At 43.4% G+C, this 19976-nt stretch overlaps 1 protein-coding gene across 1 annotated transcript in view; it reads right to left on the reverse strand.

The window, feature by feature from the left end:
• Positions 1–1531: 1531 nt before the first annotated feature.
• Positions 1532–19976, reverse strand: part of LOC137347076 (cornifelin homolog) — a 42311-nt gene continuing 23866 nt past the window's right edge. Inside the window, exons 3-5 of the mRNA XM_068011118.1 lie at positions 18216–18352; positions 2045–2159; positions 1532–1770 (exon numbers count right to left, since the gene is read on the reverse strand). Coding sequence (XP_067867219.1) covers positions 2067–2159; positions 18216–18352 — 230 coding nt within the window. The 3' untranslated portion in view covers positions 1532–1770; positions 2045–2066. The remainder of the gene's footprint in view (positions 1771–2044; positions 2160–18215; positions 18353–19976) is intronic.

Here is a 19976-nt window from a genome sequence, read left to right on the forward strand (position 1 = left end):
ACACTCTCTTGGCCGGTCTGGACATAGCAGTGGAAGCCTTTCCCATGCGCTTGTTGATTTCTGCATCTAGAGACACGTTACTGGTGATAGTTGAGCCTAGGTAGGTGAACTCTTGAATCACTTCCAGAGCGTGGTCGCTGATATTGATGGATGGAGCATTTCTGACGTCCTGTCCCATGATGTTCGTTTTCTTGAGGCTGATGGTTAGGCCAAATTCGTTGCAGGCAGCCGCAATCCTGTTGATGAGTCTCTGCAGAGACTCTTCTGTGTGAGATGTTAATGCAGCATCATCAGCAAAGAGGAGTTCCCTGATGAGGACTTTCCGTACTTTGGTCTTCGCTCTTAGACGGGCAAGGTTGAACCACCTGCCATCTGATCTTGTGTAGAGGAAAATTCCTTCTTCTGAAGACTTGAACGCATGTGAGAGCAGCAGGGAGAAGAAGATCCCAGACAGTGTCGGTGTGAGAGTCCAGCCCTGTTTCACGCCACTCAGGATAGGAAAGGGGTCTGACGAGGCGCCGCTATGTTGAATTGTGCCTTTCATATTGTCATGGAATGAGGTGATGATACTTAGTAGCTTTGGTCGACATCCGATCTTTGCTAGTAGTCTGAAGAGACCACGTCTGCTGACGAGGTCAAAGGCTTTGGTGAGATCAATGAAAGCAACGTAGAGGGGTATCTGTTCTTCTCGGCATTTCTCCTGTAGCTGGCGAAGGGAGAACAGCATGTCAATGCTGGATCTCTCTGCTCGAAAACCTCACTGTGCCTCAGTGTAGACACGCTCAGCCAGCTTCTGGAGCCTGTTTAAAGCGACTCAAGAGAAGACTTTCCCCACTATGCTGAGCAGGGAGATTCCACGGTAGTTGTTGCAGTCACTGCGGTCACCCTTGTTCTTATGGAGGGTGATGATATTGGCATCACATCATCCTGTGGTACTGCTCCCTCATCCCAGCACAGGCAAAGCAGTTCGTACAGCGCAGCACTTTTATATTATGATTATTATATGGTATTATAATTTAGATGGGAGTTCTCTGATTACCAATCCATTTGAAAAGGGATCCTTCAACCAAAAAAATTGAGAATCACTTATGTGGGAAATGCAACAGCCAATTTGCACACAACAAAATCCCACAAACAGCAATGCGATAAGCTGTGTTGATGGTGTTAATTGTAGGATGAATATCAGCCAAGACACTGGAGAGATGGGTCCTGCTCTTCAAATTATTCTGCAGGATCTTTCACAACCTCCTGAGAAAGCAGAGGTGCGGGGGGGGGGGTGGGGGGTGGGGGGCGGGGGGTGGTGGGTGGTCTCCATTAACATTTTACCTGATGTTTCAGCTGAGATTACATGCTCATGTCCAGGCGTAAGACTTAAACCTACAACCTGTTAGCTCACAGGCAAGTATACCACCATTGACCCAAGACTGGCACCCACAGTAACCTATTAAGTGTATCTAAACCATTGCTGTAACTGCCATTCCCCCACACACTGACCCAATGCCAGACTCCCTGTCTCGAATGACACAAACACTTAAGACAACAACAAATCCTTTTTATTGTGTAATCATCCCTGAACATTAGTTTTTTTCTAAGTTTAATGGCAGTTTATTACTGTGGCATTCGCTAAGTGTTGCACAAGCATGAAATGTTTTCATCAATCAGATTAAGCTTGCATGACGAAAGCTTTGCATTCTTTATCAGAGAAAAAATATTTAGGGCCGATATATCAGGGCACATATCAGTCTTGATGCAAAGAAATGTTTCTTCCATCTGTAACAAATAAAAAGAAGCACTGTCAAAAAGAATTACAATTTTCCTAATTTTCTCCATTCCGCTCAACATCCATGCCCAATAGTTGAACAGCTTGCTGACACGCATTGTTTCTTGTCACCTTTTAAGAATGGCAACTTGCAGGAGGACTAGCAAGACTCTTTGCCAACCATTTGCCAGTGAGGAGTGAAAGCCTCACCAGTGTTGCCCAAATCCTGAGAATTAAAAACAAGGGAGAAAATAGGAGGGACTTTTAGTTTCACAAAGGAGGCACCTTTTTTTAAATCTTCCCCGTGCTATTGAGTGTGTTTACGCATCTCACGAGCCATCCGACAAATTTCAAATATGCCACAGCAGCATGTCATCACCAAGTCTTCACAGATGCTTCCCTGTGCAACGGAGAAGGGAAAAAGGTTTTAGTCAAGGTGTTTAACCATTGTAAAGCAGCAGTCGACAAAGCAAAATGAGTACTGAACTATACAGCCAAAGCAGAAGAGTATTGATCAGAAGAAGTCATGCTCAAACTCTATAGAACTCTGGTCAATCCACACTCTGCCCAGTTCTGGTTACTGAGACCCAAGGGAGTTTTTAAACATTGTAGGCAGCTCAGAGAACAGACAGCCGACTGATCCTGGGGAAGAATTTTAACTCCTGGGTGGGAAAGCAGCCTAACAAGTCGGTGAGAAGAGGGCAGGTGGTATGAGCACCTTCCCAAATGTTAGTGTGTTGACCCTACTTGATATTGCAGAATGCTCTTGCATAGTGTGGGAAAGCTCCAACCCATGTTGTGCCTGATGGTGGGAGTTAACCACAAGGAGGTATGAAATCACAAGTAAGAAGCCTCTAAATGGTAAATTTAAAGGGATGTTGCTAGTCTTTAGAAACTGCTATATTTTAAATTTTTCTTTCAGCCTTTGTAAAGTGACTGGAAAAACAATATCAACGATACCTTTAACATGGAATAATGTCCAAAAACCCTTCACGGTGGCATGAGGAAATAAATTGGATGCTGAGCCATGACTGGAGTTATTCAGCAATAGCTTAGTTAAGGAGCTAGGTTTAAAGGAGAAGTGAGAGGTGGAGAGTTGGAGGGGTTAAAGGATGAGAATTTAAAATTTGATGCATAGGGGGACTTGGAGACAATGTCAGCCATCAATGCCAGGGATGATGAATGAGTGGGACTGGGTACAGGATAGGAGAGGGACAGCACAGTTTTGAATAAGCTGAAGTTTGTGGAGGGTGGAGGGTGGAGGATGGAAGGTTTGCCAGGAGAGCATTGAAATTGTTAAATTTGAAGATAACAAAGACCTGATTAAAGATTTCATTGGCAGAAGGGCAGAGGTGAGCAATGTTATGGTGATGGAAGTAGGCCGTCTTTGTGTTGGAGGGTCTATGGGGTTGGATGCTATGTCCTGAGTGAAATACAATGTTATGTTTGTGAACAGTCTGGTTCAGACTGAAACAATGGCTGGGGAAGGAGATGAAGTCAGTGGCAAGGATATGGAGTGTGACTTGAACAGAGTGCTGGGAGTTTGGTGAGTTGAGGGAGTTGGGTGAGGAGGTGCTCCTTTGCTTTTTCTAACTTTTTCACCCTGTAGGATTTGGTTCTTACTGTACTATAGAGGAAGAAACTAGCTGTTTGGTGAGTATCTGGTAAGTGGTTAAGATCTATTCTATTCCTAAGATTTAAAATAGTACAGGAACTGGTGGTAAGGTTAATAAAATATATAAAAAAGGAAAATAAATAATTGACTAAAATAATTAAGTAGTTAATTAAAACACATTAAGGATGGCAGGATTGGTGATCTATCATGGCTGCAGCATGTGGGAGCTCCTGGATGCCAGTGTAATCCAGGGAAAACACGTCTGCAGTAAGTGTTTGCAGCTCGAAGTGCTTCGGCTCAGAGTCATTGAACTGGAGTCCGAGCTGCAGACACTGCGACACATCAGGGAAGGGGAAAGTTACCTGGATACTTAGTACCAGCAGGCAGTCACACCCGAGGATAGCGTCTTCTGATATGGTCAGTGGTCAGGGACAGGAGAGTTTTGCTGAAGCTGAGGCAGGTAAGGGGATCCAGAGGGCAGGAGTGCAGAGGCATCAGCCTTTGCGACTGTCCAAAGGTTTGAGGTTTTTTCAGCTTGTTTGGATGAGAATGGGGGCTGCAGGGTGGATGAACTAACTGACCATGGCACCGTGGTACAGGAATCCATTCAAGTTGGGAGAGCAAAAAGGGATGTAGTGGTAGCAGGGGACAGTATAGTAAGGGGGATTGACCATGTTCTCTGCAGCAAAGAGCGAGAGTCCAGAAGGCTGTGTTGCCTGCCCGGTGCCAGGGTTCAGGACATCTGCTCTGGGCTGGAGAGGAACTTGTAGTGGGAGGGGAGCATCCAGTCGTCATGGTCCTTGTAGGTACCAACGACATAGGCAGGACAAGGAAAGAGGTTCTGCATTGTCAGAATGAGGAGCTAGACACCAAATTAAGAAGCAGAACCTCAAAAGTAATAATCTCTGGATTATTACCTGAGCCACGTGAAAATTGTCATAGGGCAAATAAGATTAGAAAAATGAAAGCGTGGCTTAAAGACTGGTGTGGTAGAAGTGGGTTCCGGTTCATGGGGCAGTGGCAACAGTACTGGGAAAAGTGAGGGTTGTAAGATTGGGCTGGTCTACACCTGAACCATGCTGGGGCTGGCGTTCTAGCGAGCTGCATAACCAGGGAAGTAGAGAGGGTTTTAAACTAATTAGTTGGAGCTAGGGATCAAATTGGGGAAGATGTGGTAAATCAAAGGGTAGAGACAAGGCAAGAGAGAAAGGTGTTAATATGGGAAATGATAAACAGACCATAATAGAAAGGGATAGAGAGTACAAATCTAAGAGTAAATTAGCAGAAAAGGCTAGGCATTACAAAAATAATAAAAGGACAAAACTAAAGGCTCCTTATCTGAATGCACATTGCATTCCAAACAAAACAGATGAACTGATAGTGCAAATAGAAATAAATAAGTACGATCTGATAGCCATTACAGAGATATGGTTGCAGGATGGCATAGACTGGGACTTGAATATTGAAGGGTACATGACATTTAGGAAGGACAGGAAGCTAGCACAATATGGAGGGGTAGCTCTGTTAATTAATGATGGTATTAGCACATTACAGAGGGATGACCTAAGTTCAGGAAACTAGGATGTAGAAGTGGTTTGGATAGAGATGAGAAATGATAAAGGCAAGAAGTCACTTGTGGGAGTGGTGTACAGGCCCCGTAACAGTAACCACACGGTAGGACAGAGTATAAAGGAAGAAATAATAGGAGCTTGTCAGAAAGGTATGGCGATAATCATGGGGGATTTTAATCTACATATAGACTGGAAAAATCAGATGGGTAAAGGTAGCCTAGATGAGGAGTTCATAGAATATTTTCAGGATAGTTTCTCAGAACAGTACATTCTGGAGCCAACCAGAGAGCAGGCTATACTAGGCCTGGCATTGTGCAATGAGACAGGATTAATTGATGACCTCATAGTGAAAGTGCCCCTAGGTAGCAGCGATCATAATATGATTGAATTTTACATTCAGTTTGAGGGAGAGAAGAATGGGTCCAAGACTACTATCTTAAACTTAAACAAGGGCAATTATGAATCATGAAAGCAGAGTTAGCTAAAGTGAACTGGCAAATCAGGTTAAGGGATAGGTCAATAGAGATGCAGTGGCAGACATTTAAGGGGATATTTCAGAATACACAGAATAGATACATTGCAACGAGAAAGAAAAATTCCAAGGGTGGGACCCACTATCTGTGGTTAACTAAAAAAGTTAAAGGTAGTATCAAACTTTAAAAAAGCATATAATTGTGCAAAGATAGGTGTCAGGTCAGATGATTGGACAGAATATAAAGAAAAGCAAAAAATAACTAAAAGATTGAAAAAGAGGAAAAAATTAGAGTATGAGAGAAAGCTTGCTAGAAATATAAAAACAGATAGCAAGCGTTTCTATAAATACCTAAAAAAGAAGAGTTAGCAAAGTAAGCGTTGGTCCTTTAGGAAATAAGTCTGTGGAATTAATAAGGGAAAACAAGGAGATGGCAAATGATTTGATGAAGTATTTTGTATTGGTCTTCACTATGGAGAATACAAGTAACATCCCAGAAATAGCTGCAAATCAGGAAATGGAAGGGAGGGAGGAAATCAAGAAAATTACAATCACCAGGGAAGTGGTACTCAGTAAATTGTTGGAGCTGTGGGCTCACAAGTCCCTGGGTCTTGATGGACTTCATCCTAGGACCCGAAAGGAAGTGACTAGTGAGATAGTTGATGCATTGGATTTAATTTTCCAGCAGGAAACTACAAGCCAGTCAGCTTAACACTGTCATAGGGAAAATGTTAGAAGTTATTATTAAACACGTTATAACAGGACACTTAGAAAAATTCAAGGTAATCAGGCAGAGTCAACATGGTTTTGTGAAAGAAAATCATGTTTAACTGCTTTATTGGAGTTCTTTGAAGAAGTAACATGTGCTCTGGATAAAGGGGAACCAGTGGACGTATTGTACTTAGATTTCCAGAAAGCACTTGATAAGGTGCCGAATTAAAGGTTATTGCAGAAAATAAAAGTTCATGGTGTAGGGGTAACATATTGGCATGGATAGAAGATTGGCTAGCTATCAGGAAGCAGAAAGTAGGCATAAATGGGTCATTTTATGATTGGCAAGATGTAATAAGTGGTGTGCCACAGGGATCAGTGCTGGGGCCTCAACGTTTTACAATTTATATAAATGACTTGGATGAAGGGACTGAAGGTATAGTTGCTAAATTTGCTGATGACATAAAGACAAGTAGGAAAATAAGTTGTGAAGAGGACATAAGGAGGCTACAAAGGGATATAGATATGTGAAGGGAGTGGGCAAATATCTGACAAATGGAGTTTAATGTGGGAAAATGTGAAACTGTCTATTTTGGCAGGAAGAATAAAATAAAAGCATATTATCTAAATGGTGAGAAATTGCACAGCTCTGAGATGCAGAGGGATCCGGGAATCCTAGTGCATGAATCACAACAGGTTAGTATGCAGGTTCTACAAGTAATGAGGAAAGCTAATAGAATGTTATTGTTTATTGTGAGGGGAATTGAATACAGACGTAGGGAGGTTTTGCTTCAGTCATACAGGGCATTGGTAAGATCACATCTGGAGTACTGTGTACAGTATTGATCTCCTTATTTAAGGAAGGATGTAAATGCGTTGGAAGCAGTTCAGAGAAGGTTTACTAGACGAATACCTGGAATGGGCAGGTTGTCTTATGAGGAAAGGTTGGACAGGCTAGGCTTGTATCTGCTGGTGTTTTGAAGAGTAAGAGGCAACTTGATCGAAACATATAAGATCCTGAGGGATCTTGACAGGGTGGATGTGGAAAGGATGTTTCCCCTTGTGGGAGAATCTCAAACTGTTTAAAAATAAGGGGTCACCCATTTAAGACAGAGAAATTTTTTCTGTCAGAGGGTCATGAGTCTTTGGAACTCTCTTCCTCAAAAAGCAGTGGAAGCAGAGTCTTTGAATATTTTTAAGGCAGAGGTAGATAGATTCTTGATAAGCAAGGGGGCGAAAGGTTATAGGGGTCGGCGGGAATGTGGAGTCGAGGTTACAATCAGATCAGCCATGATCTTATTGAATGGTGGAGCAGGCTTGAGGGGCTGAGTGGCCTACTCCTGCTCCTAATCATTAGCGATAGTCAGCACGGTTTTGTGAAGGGTAGGTCGTGCCTCACAAACCTTATTGAGTTTTTCGAGAAGGTGACCAAACAGGTGGATGAGGGTAAAGCAGTGGATGTGGTGTATATGGATTTCAGTAAGGCGTTTGATAAGGTTCCCCACGGTAGGCTATTGCAGAAAATATGGAAGTATGGGGTTGAAGGTGATTTAGAGCTTTGGATCAGAAATTGGCTAGCTGAAAGAAGACAGAGGGTGGTGGTTGATGGCAAATGTTCATCCTGGAGTTTAGTTACTAGTGGTGTACCGCAAGGATCTGTTTTGGGGCCACTGCTGTTTGTCATTTTTATAAATGACCTGGAAGAGGGTGTAGAAGGGTGGGTTAGTAAATTTGCGGATGACACGAAGGTCGGTGGAGTTGTGGATAGTGCCGAAGGATGTTGTAGGGTACAGAGGGACATAGATAGGCTGCAGAGCTGGGCTGAGAGATGGCAAATGGTGTTTAATGCAGAAAAGTGTGAGGTGATTCACTTTGGAAGGAGTAACAGGAATGCAGAGTACTGGGCTAATGGGAAGATTCTTGGTAGTGTAGATGAACAGAGAGATCTTGGTGTCCAGGTACATAAATCCCTGAAAGTTGCTACCCAGGTTAATAGGGCTGTTAAGAAGGCATATGGTGTGTTAGCTTTTATTAGTAGGGGGATCGAGTTTCGGAGCCACGAGGTCATGCTGCAGCTGTACAAAACTCTGGTGAGACCGCACCTGGAGTATTGCGTGCAGTTCTGGTCACCGCATTATAGGAAGGATGTGGAAGCTTTGGAAAGGGTGCAGAGGAGATTTACTAGGATGTTGCCTGGTATGGAGGGAAGGTCTTACGAGGAAAGGCTGAGGGACTTGAGGTTGTTTTCGTTGGAGAGAAGGAGGAGGAGAGGTGACTTAATAGAGACATATAAGATAATCAGAGGGTTAGATAGGGTGGATAGTGAGAGTCTTTTTCCTCGGATGGTGATGGCAAACACGAGGGGACATAGCTTTAAGTTGAGGGGTGATAGATATAGGACAGATGTCAGAGGTAGTTTCTTTACTCAGAGAGTAGTAGGGGCGTGGAACGCCCTGCTTGCAACAGTAGTAGACTCGCCAACTTTAAGGGCATTTAAGTGGTCATTGGATAGACATATGGATGAAAATGGAATAGTGTAGGTCAGATGGTTTTACAGGTAGGCGCAACATCGAGGGCCGAAGGGCCTGTACTGCGCTGTAATGTTCTAATTCTAATTCTAATTCTAATTCTAATTCTATGTGAGTATGTATGTAGGCAAAAGATGATGGTTTTGACCTTCTTATTGTTTAGCTGAAGGAAATTGTGACTCATCCAAGTCTGGATATCAGACAAGTGATCTGAAAGCATAGAGGCAGTGGGACAGTTGGGAGAGTTAGTGCAGAAGCGGGGTTGAGTGCCATTGGTGTACAAATGAAAGTTGCCCCCATTTCTGTAGTTAATGTCACCAAGAACAGTATGTGAATGCGGGAGAGGACAGGAAAATTATGGATCCGAGGGGCATTCCTAAGGTGATAGTATGGTGTTAGGAAGAGAGTCATTGGTAGAGATCCTATGGTTATGATTGGAAAGGAGAGAGAGCAAGTGAGGGCCATTCTACAAGTTGGACAATGTGAGATACTTTTTTTAGGGCCATTTTAGCGCTAGTGGAAGGGTTTAGAACCTGATTGGTGGGATTCAAGCATTGGTGGGATTGATCAGCATAAATCTGGGACGTGACAACACAATAGGGGATGTTGGAAAGGAAAAGGAGGTTGAAGATAAGCTGACAGGTTGCAAGGATAGGGTGGTGAAGGATTGGTTTTTTGAGGAGATGGTGACGATGGTAGTTTTGAAAGAGAGGGGAATAGTGCCTGAGGAGAGGAAAGCAATTACAATATCAGCTAGCACGGGAGCAGGAAGACGTTGGTTGGTCAGCAGTTTAGTGGAAAGGGATCAAGTGAATGGGAGGATGGTCTCAAAATTAGATGAGGGAATAGAGAAGATGGGAGAGAAACTAGAGGGAGATTGCAGTTCAGGGTTAAGCTGGGAGGAGAGCTGATGGAGGGTTGATTTGGAGGGCAGGATTAAAGCAGAGAAGAAGCAGAGGTGGCTGAATCTTAGTGACAAAGAAGTGCATGAGCTCCCAGCACTTTGAGAATGAAGGGTGCAAGGGAAAATGTTTAAAAGGTGATGGAGGAAAGAAGCTGATGGTTTTATTTGCCCTTCAGGATGATCCTGGAGTAGATCTGACAGAGCAGAGTGAGGTCCACCAGGGCTTAATTTGATCCAGCCAGATCTGACAGTAGATGGGGAAACCAACTGTGCACCAGATACTCTCAGACTTTAATCACTCCACTATTGGTAGCCATGACTTCAGCTACCAAGGCCCTAAGCTCTGGAATTCACTCCCTAAACCTCTCCGACTCTCAACCTCTCTTTTCTCCTTTAAGACATACCTTAAAACCAACCTTTTTTGACCAGGTTTTTGGTCACCTGCCCTAACACCTCCTTAAAATAAAATCGTAATATTCTGGTTGCTGGAAATCTGATATAAATACAGGAAGTCCTGAAAATACTCAGCAGGTCCAGTCACATCTGTGGAAGGGGAAACAGAGTTAATGTTTCAGGTCGATGAACTTTCATCAAAATTCTAAAGAAAGGTTTAAATTCTGTTACAGCAAGCTGAGGAGTGGGTTTCAGGCTCCCCTCTTGTCCTTCCTCTTATTTGATCACAACAGTGTTTATTCCTTTTTTAAACAGTGCTTGTGATTACCAGCTCAATGAGTATTTTACCTTTTTCCTTTAATGTGATTGCAAAGGAACCAATCAGACAGGGTTTTTTTTATTTTTTACTTAGAGATACAGCACTGAAACAGGCCCTTCGGCCCACTGAGTCTGTGCCGCCCAACAACCACCCATTTATGCTAATCCTACATTAATCCTATATTCCCACCATGCTCCTACCTACACTAGGAGCAATTTACAATGGTCAATTTACCTATCAACCTGCAAGTCTTTGGCTATGGGAGGAAACCGGAGCACCCGACAGAAACCCATGCAGTCACAGAGAGAACTTGCAAACTCCGCATAGGCAGTAGCCAGAACTGAACCCGGATCGCTGGAGCTGTGAGGCTGCGGTGCTAACCATTGCGCCACTGTGCCACCTACTGTTTTCTTGAGTTTAAACAAGAAACAAGGTAAGTTTATTCTACTTTACATGCTAACCTGATTTAAAAATACTAAAAATACGCTACATATTCACGCACGCATTCACATGAGAATCACACACACTCAAATAGATTACAGGAGGGAAAATAAATTTAGTGGTAGGATTAAAGTCCAGAATAAATGGAATTTAAATACAGTCTGTAAATCCAGTAGTCCTCGGCTGAAGCTGTATTCCTAAAGTACGTGCTGGTCAAAGTGCACTGTGGTTGGCCTGCTTTGCTCAGGGTTGCTTGAAGGCAGAATTGCAGTTAAGTTCTCTTCCCCTTTTCACTTGATGTTTTCTGGGGAGAGAGAGAGAAGAGAGAGAGACAGTGGAGCTGCAGTCTACTCAGCTAATGTCCACTCAGTTACTGCTGTCTGCTTGTCTATGTAACAAAACTTGTTTCTTCAGAATGAACAAGCAATTACATGGTTGTTCTCAATCCCCTTTGTTTCTAACAAGGTTTTTCTGGAATCTTCGAATGAAATTCAAGGTTCTACACGCTCCAGGATGTCCATTCACATTTGAAGGGAGTTGGCTCTTTCAAAGTCAATGGGTGGGGATAGCCTTGACGTCCATGCTAATGAAGCCATTGTAGGTAATTTAATCACTTAAAGCAAGCCATTTTCCTTGCTGGGCTTCTTGTTAGACTTTTTGTCTCTAGCCCAATCTCCTGGTATTGCAGATATAAATGTCAGTGGCCATCTTGGCTCTAGCTTTTTAAAAGTTACTTGTCTTTTTTTCTTCATTAAAAGTTTCCATCCGATGAAAGTAATATTTCCCATTTGGCATATAGAGTTTTTCCTGATACCTCCTCCCACGCAGAATGAAATGCGATGAAAGGAGTATTTCATTAAAGGAGTGGAAAAGAAAAAGAGGAAAACACACATTCATTCTCATTCACTCCCAAGTTCACTCATTAATCTTAGAATTGTTGCAGCTGTTTTTTCTCGGCAACAGCAATGCTGATTTAATTTTTTTTGGAGTTTTGTCTGGATTGGTCACATGTTGTCAAATGAGGTTAGGGTTTCTCTAGTATCAATTTGTAATACCCTGGGGATGTGCATCTCAATAAACATGTGGTTGTTGGTGAAGCTTGGGGGCTGCAAAATTTCCATTGTTGTTTAAGGCAAGTTCTCCTGTATGTACAAGATTTAAACCCTAAATTGCTGTTTTTGCAACATGTGTCTTTAACCTTTCAGGTTACAGTATCTTGACAATTTTTCTCCCTATAGTGGTAGTGGGTAATAAATTGGTTTTAAGCCCCTGTGAGGTGTCTGAAATTTCCTTTGGGCCCTTGTTCTTGCTGAATTAAGAATTTAAATTGTGTTGGGTTTGATTAGCTTTGGGTTTGGGCCCTGATCACTGGATTCTTCAGTGGGTAGATCCACCCTGACCTCACTTTTAGTGTTCTGCTGAGTCACGCAAGTGCTGTTTACTTTGGGGCATTTTTGTTTCCCTTTTCTCTTTCCTGTGGGTTGGGTCTCTTTGCTAATTGTCCCCATGTCCTCTGGGACATTCCTACTTGCAGGTATCTGTCCAGCTTCTGCTGCCCTCCCCTGTGGAACTTTGACTGGGTGAGGTATCACCCTCGCTGTTGATTTGCCTTTTTGGGAACTTTCCTTGCCCCTGCAGGTTCCAGTAAATATTGTTAGCAGCCCTGGTAGGGTTCCTCTTTGGTCTGCATTTAAGTACGGTCTAATCTTTCCAACATTTCTGTGTTGGTTAACTGGACAGTAGGTGGTTCTAGTTGGGAATCCTCCCAGCCCTCCTTTAACCTGTCCTTACTGTCCTTTTCATCCTCTTCCTTCCTATCTGTCTGACAGACCCGTGCATGTCTGTACCCTTTTGTTTTCGGCAGGGGTCCCACACAATCCACTGTATCCACTGTTCCTCTGCAGGTCTGAGAGGAGGTCTCCATTTCCTCATCAGCACCTCATTCTTTAAATAGTAACACTCAGGGACACCCCCTGCCTCAGTTTTAATTTGGGCAGTCTGTGCTAACTTCTTTAATACTGGATCAGCTTACTGAGCCTCAACTAAGGAAGATGTCTTTAACCCATTCTTTGGGTCCTCTAACTTCCCAAAGAAGGTTTCAGATAACCAGACAGTAGGGTTATCTGTCTGCAGTGCCAGTTCAGTCTCCTGTGAGGGAGCTGGTTTGGCCATGGACCAAGTCACCACACAGTCACAGAGAAATGCTGGGGACCGTGTCCTCCAACTGCTCTGTCTCCCTGGTGTCTATCGGTCTCTTTACCACTACTGGGGAAGCTACCACCTTCACCCCTGCCAGATCATTACCCAAGAGCAGGTCAACCCTGTCCATAGGCAAACTAGGGGCAATCCCCATAGTTACCGGTCCCGAAACTAGGTCGCACTCCAGGTGCACCTGTTATAAATGTATGGGCATACACCGCCCTCCGATACTATTCACTAACACCCTAGAATTCACTGCACTCTCTGGGGGAAAGGTCATTCCTTTTCCCAGCAGAATGGATCTGGTGTCCCCTGTATCCCTGAGTATGACTATGGGCTTGCTTGCCTCACTCGAGGGGTATGGGGTCACTCTCCCTTGGGATACAAAATCCTGATAACCTTCAGGAGTTTTGTTAAATTTTCCTGCACCCACAGCAGTATGTCTATTGGGTATTACTGCTGCAGTTAAAGCCACAGCTTGCTCTGCTGTGCTTTCCATCAGGGCCCTGTCTCCTGCACTGGTCTGGTGTGCCCTGATTAATCCTACAGGTTTTCCTGTAATTTCCAGCAGTCAGCTCAGAGGTGACCTGCTTTGTTACAGTGGAAACACACAGATCTTCGGGTCTCACTCCTGCTCTCTGCACCAGCTTTTGGCTTGAGGAGGACCGCCTGTGTGTCCAGCTTTCCTTTCTCACCCAGGGTTGCTCAGGCTTCTATCACCCTCTCACCTTTTATCCTTTACGGGTTTTTGGGGGTGACTAGGGAAGAGTTTCCCTTGGACTTATGTACAAGAGTAAATTCATCAGCCAGAACTGTGGCCTGCCTGGCTCTGTGAATCTTTTGTTCCTCTATGTGGATTTTAATAGAAAGGGGAAGTGAGTTTTTAAACTTTTCGAGAAGAGTCACTCTCTGAGGGTTTCATATATGGGCTGTACCTTAATTGCCCTTATCCACTGGTCAAAAGCAAACTGCTTAACTCTTTCAAACTGGAGGTAAGTTTGCCAGGCTGCTTCCGGAGGGTTTGGAATTTCTGGCAGTACGCTTCCAGTACCAGCTCATATGCCCCAAGGATAGCATTTTTAGTCATCTCATAATCTGACGAACTTTCAGCCGGAAACAGTGAATAACCTTCATGGGCTTTTCCTGTTAGCTTGCTTTGTAACAACGGGGTCCAGCTCTTGGCTGGCCATTTCAGCGGTCTTGCAAGCTTTTCAAAAGTAACAAAAAATGCTTCCACATCTCCCTCACTGAACTTTGGAATCAACTGGGATAACTTTAAGAGCTCAGCACATGGCCCTGAGCTAGAGGTAGCTTCCTCACTTGTCGTGCCTTCACTGGGGGTATTGTGTCACCCCCTAATTAATTCAAGCTGCCTTAGCTCTCTTTTCTCCTTCTCTTTCTGGAAAGTTCTCTCTTTTTCCCTTTCCTTTTCCCTTTCTTGATACTCTCTCCACTCTTTCTCTCTCTGGAATTCCAACTCCAGTCTCCTCTGTTCTAATTGTATTTTTGCTAACATTACCCTGTCTGTTTCTGACTCTAACCCTGTTTCTGAATCTTCACGTTCCAGTGAAAAATGGTTGGCCACAATTCTTAGGATTTTGGATTTCTCAGCTTTTGCACAGAATGTAATCCCTAACTGCCCAGCTACATTCCTCAACTCTTCAATAGGTAGGACCATAGGGGAGGTGGTGGCGTACTGGTATTGTCACTGGACTAGTAACCCAGAGACCCAGGTATTGCTCTGGGACATGGGTTCGAATCCCACCACAGCAGAAGGTGGAATTTGAATTCAGTTAATAAATCTGGAATTTAAAGCTAGTCTAATGATGGCCATGAAACCATTGTTGATTGTTGTAAAAACCCATCTGGCCTTTAGGAAAGGAAATCTACTGTCCTTACCTGGTCTGGCCTACATGTGACTCCAGATTCACAGGAATGTGGTTGACTATTACATACCCTCGAAATGGTGTAGCAAGCCACTCAGTTCAAGGGCAATTAGGGATGGGCAATAAATGCGATGCCCACGTCCCATGAATGAATAAAAAAAAAAATCCCAAGTTGTTTCACCTTGGCTTGGGAAGGGACTGGCCTCGAGTGTGGACAAACACAAGAAAACCTGTATTGAACTTTTTTTTAAATTTTGATAAGGATCAATTTGGCTTCCCACTTCCAATTTCTCATTTGTCGTTGGGTTATGATCTTGGACTATAGCTCCCAAATCTCTGTTCCAGCCAGGTGAGGAGTGTGTTTCAGGCTCCCCTCTCAGCGTTCCTCATATTTGACCACAACAGGGTTTATTCCTTGTTTAAACAGTGGTTGTGATTACCACCTCAGTGAGTCTTTTACCTTTTGCCTTTAATGTGATTGCAAAAGAACCAATCAGACAGGGTTTTCTTGCGTTTAAACAAGAAATAGGTAAGTTTATTGTAGTTAACATTCTAACCCGATTTAAAAATACGCTACACATTCACACACACATTCACATGAGAATCACATACATACAAATAGATTTCAGGAGGGAAAATAGATTTAGTGGTTGGTTTAAAGTCCAGAATAAATGGAACTTAAATACAGTCTGTAAATCCAGTAGTCCTTGGCTGAAGCCGTATTCCTGAAGTCCTTGCTGGTCAAAGTGCACTGTGGTTGGCCTGCTTTGCTCAGGGTTGCTTGAAGGCAGAATTGCAGTTGGGTTCTCTTCCCCTTGTCACTGGCTGTAGCAGTCCGTAGGCTTGGAGGGTTCCCCAGTCACAGACGGTTTTCACTTGATGTTTTCTGGGGAGAGAGAGAGACGGGGGAGAGAGAGAGACGAGCGAAAGACAGGGGAGCAGCAGCCTTCTCAGCTACTGTCCGCTCAGTTACTGCTGTCTGCTTGTCTATGTAACAAAACTTGTTTCTTCAGAATGAACAAGTGGTCACATGGTTCTTCTCAATCCCCTTGGTTCTTAATGAGGTTTTTCTGGAATCTTAGAATGAAATTCAAGGTTCTACATGCCCCAGGATGTCCATTCACACTTGGAGGGGGTTGGCTCTTTCAAAGTCAATGGGTGGAGATGGTTTTGATGTCCATGTTAATGAAGCCATTGTAGGTAATTCAATCACTTAGAGCAAGCCATTATCCTGGCTGGGATTCTTGTTAGATTTTTTTGCCTCCAGTCCAATCTCCTGGTATTTCAGATGTAAATGTCAGTGGCCATCTTGGCTGCTAGTTTTTTAAAAGTTACTTGTCTGGTTTTTTTTCCATTAAGTCTAAGGTAAGTTTCCAACTGATGAAATTAATATTTCCCATTTGGCATATAGCGATTTTCCCCGACAAAGGTCATCGACCTGAAACGTTAACTTTGTTTTTCTCTCCACAGATGCTGCCAGATCTGCTGTGCATTTCCAGCACTTTCTGTTTATATTTCTAATATCTCCTTATGTGGATCAATGTCAAATTTTGCTTTATAATGCTCCTGTGAAGCACCTTGGGATGTTTTATTATATCAACGATTCTATATATATAACAAGTGGCCATTGTTGAAGTCTGTGCCACATGAACTTGATGGATTGAATATGGAATCTTTACCGGGGTAGGATCGAGATGGGAGACAGTGAAGATTTTGCTGGGGATATGTTAGTGAAAGGTGGAGATGTGGAAATGGTTGAGCAAATCAACAGCTGCATGGTTATTGTGGCAATAGGAGGGCCAGAGAGTTGGGAGATTGAAAATTGTAAGCGACTTAGGGGACTGAGTTCTTTCCAGTGGTGAATGCAGAAGGAAATGTGGCTGGAAAGGGTTAGGGAGATGTAGGTGGTGAGGAATATAAGGAAGCGGAGATGGTCTTGTCAATGATTGAGACTATGGAAGTGATGAGGTGCAATTAATGTGGCAGTAGGAAAATGGCTCAGTGACATAGCACACTAACCCTTTATTTAAGGGCTGGTGAAGTGGCAGTGGTGCAGAATTAGGTGGTATCAAGAGGGCTACCACAATCCAGAGCACCTTTCCCATAGTGCAGTGCTGCATCATGTCTGAAGGGAATAGAGGAAGACCATCACTGCCACTGGTAGTGCCAGCCCTGTGATACACATTAGCTTCAAGCGTCCTTGCAGCTGGCACACTGCGTACCCGAAACACAAAATGGCCCGCAGCAATTCATCACTGTTTCTTAACAGCACCTTTCAAATGTGCAACCTCTACCACCTTGAAGCGCAAGGGTAGCAGGTCCATGGGAATACCATCACCTCTGAGTCACACACCATTCTGACTTGGACATATATCGCTGTTTCTTCATCGTTGCTGGGTTAAAATGCTGGAACACTTGACCTAACAGCGCTGAGGGAGCACCTTCGGTTCAAGAAGGTGACTCACCACCACCTCCTCAAAGGCAACTAGGGTTGGCCAATAAATGCTGGCCTTGCTAGAGACACCCATAGTCTCAGAATGAACTTTTAAAATGCTAGCATTGCATTTAGCTGTCTGCTGTCCTTAATTCTGTGTAGGCAGTTCTGCAGAGTGCACATGCATCACTGCTTTGACTGTCGATGGGAGACGTCCGACTCGCACAATTGGCACAATGTGTCTCTGGAACACCTTAAACAGTATGCCATCCTTCTGTTCTGTGGCTCCGTTGGTAGCGCTCTTGCCTCTGAGTCATAAGATTCTCAGTTCAAGTCCACTTAAGCATAAAATCTAGGCAGATGCTACAGTGCAATACTGAGGGAGTGCTGCACTATTGGAGGTGCTATCTTTCAGAGTAGACATTAAACTGATGCCCTGTCTGCTCTCTCAGGTGGATATAAAAGATTCCATGACATTATTTTGAAGATGATTAAGTGAGTTATCCCTGGTGCCCAAGCCAATATTTATCCCTCGATCAACATCACAAAATCAGATTATATAGTCATTATCACATTACTGTTTGTGGGAGCTTGCTGTGTGAAAATTGACTGCCGTGTTTACAGAAGTGACAATACTTCATTGGCTGTAAAGTGCTTTGGAATTGCCAGTGGTTGTGAAAGGTGCTACATAAATAAAAGTCTTTTCTTTCTTTTTTTCACTGTACCTTCTCTTCTTCCTCCAAAGAAAAAAACATACAGAGAGATTCCCTCACTCTGAAATAATGGCAGTGCCAGACCACTTGGTGCAGAGCCTCCTAACTGGCTGTGGGAGGAGAGTCCTTAGTCCAAATAATTTGCATAGAATTCAAACATAGGAGGTGAAAAATGTAGTGACCCACGAATATCTTCAGTGGCCTCAGTAATGGAAAGATCCATGTGGGGAAAAAGGGCTGTGGAAAAGTGACAGTTGATCATTCACCTACCTGAATACCATACGAAAGCCGCATATGAGTTCTCAATGCAACTATACCTCCAGGCAACATGCCCACACAGCAATTCTCTCCATAGTTACTGGCCACATAGCATCCCATAAACATCGGGCATAAGAGACCACAGCAGCCTATGAAAATAAACATTGCTTTTAATGTACTTTTTAATCGCCTAGATTCATCCACTATTACACAGTAATGTAGCAGTGATGTTATTGAACTATTAACCTAGAGTGTGTGACATCAAATTCCACCTTGCAGCTTGAGGATTTGAATTCAATTTTAAAAATCTGGAAATTTAAAAAAAGCTGGCATCACTAAAAGTAACCATGAAACTGTACTAAAAGCCCAACTGTTCACTAATACTCTTTAGAGAAGGAAACTTGCTGTCCCTTTCTGGACAGTATGTGACTTCAGACCCACAGTAATGTGGTTAATTCTAACTTCCTTTGAAATTACCTAGCAAAGCACTCGCTTGTATCAAAACTGCTAGATCACATGAGCTGCAGCAGTTTAAGATGGCAACCCACCACTTCTTTCTTGGGGTAACTAGGGTTGGCCAATAACTGCCAGCCTTAACAATGCAAACAAAATGAATAATAAAAAAAAAATTCCAGCATATTGAGAGCAAACAAGTGCTGCCTTTCAAACCTTTGCCAGTGATGCTCAGACCCTGTGGCAGCCACTGAAAGGTACAGTAGAGCAGCAGTCATGGGGAACGGCTTCCTTCTAATCTCTGTTCCCATGTGGAAGGCATGGGATAAGCAACATTATCTGTTAAAGTGGCTTGCAAGCCATTTTACTGGGCTTGTAAATCAAGAATCACAATATGACAATTCTTGCTACATTTCACTTTCTCACAGTTTATATAAGTAATAACTTGACTAAAGTATTTGTAAGCAACATTGTGGAACCATATTGCATCCTAAAGGTTTCAGTGTCTTCCCCCATGAAATCTTTGCACAGCAGCACACTCTGTGTAACAAGAAGGCTGGAGAATGCCCCAGTGCATACCCCAACCAGTTCAAAGAATGGTGTAGGTAAAAGTTTCTGCTCATCGAAGTCTGGCTATGGGGAGTAGAAAAACTCCCTATTAAGCAGTCCCAAGTCAGGTATAACATTGTTAGGCATTGAGTAGAGTGTGACATTTTCCATTCCCTGCTCCACTTCTCCCCATGATCTCCCCGATTGACAACATCAATTGTGATAAATTGTAGGCTATTTTTTGCATCTACTGGGCCCTCAGTTGTGTCCTCCCAATGTAAAGTTCTAAATTTTATTTTTTTTTACCTTCTGTTTCAAGTACATTGATTCCTAGCTGTGGTTTGTCTCTACTCTGTCCGATTGCCCTCTTTTACTTCACCCAAGTGACAATTACACTCATGTCAGACTTTGACCATGATTGTCAACAGGCTAAATGGACATCACACACAAAGCCAGTTACTGTCCCCACACATGTACAAGGCCAATAACGAATTTTCCCCTCTCTGTGGCCAATTGTAGGACTGCTACTGTATCCCTGGCTGGAATCAGCTAACTCAATGTTGACTGGGAATCAGACCTAGACTTTATGGACAAGCCTCACTGAACTATCAGGAGACCCCTGAGTCATTTTGAATAGTAGCCTTATAGCTGCAAGAAAGAATAATTCTTCAACTGATTCGTCTGGGCCAGATTTGAACCCTAACCTCAAAGATCAAAGTTAAACCTCCTCTGCACCACCCAGACTCACAAAAAGCCATCATACTGCAGGTG

Source organism: Heterodontus francisci, chromosome 31 (genome assembly GCF_036365525.1).
Source record: "Heterodontus francisci isolate sHetFra1 chromosome 31, sHetFra1.hap1, whole genome shotgun sequence".
NCBI classification, from domain to species: Eukaryota; Metazoa; Chordata; class Chondrichthyes; order Heterodontiformes; family Heterodontidae; genus Heterodontus; species Heterodontus francisci.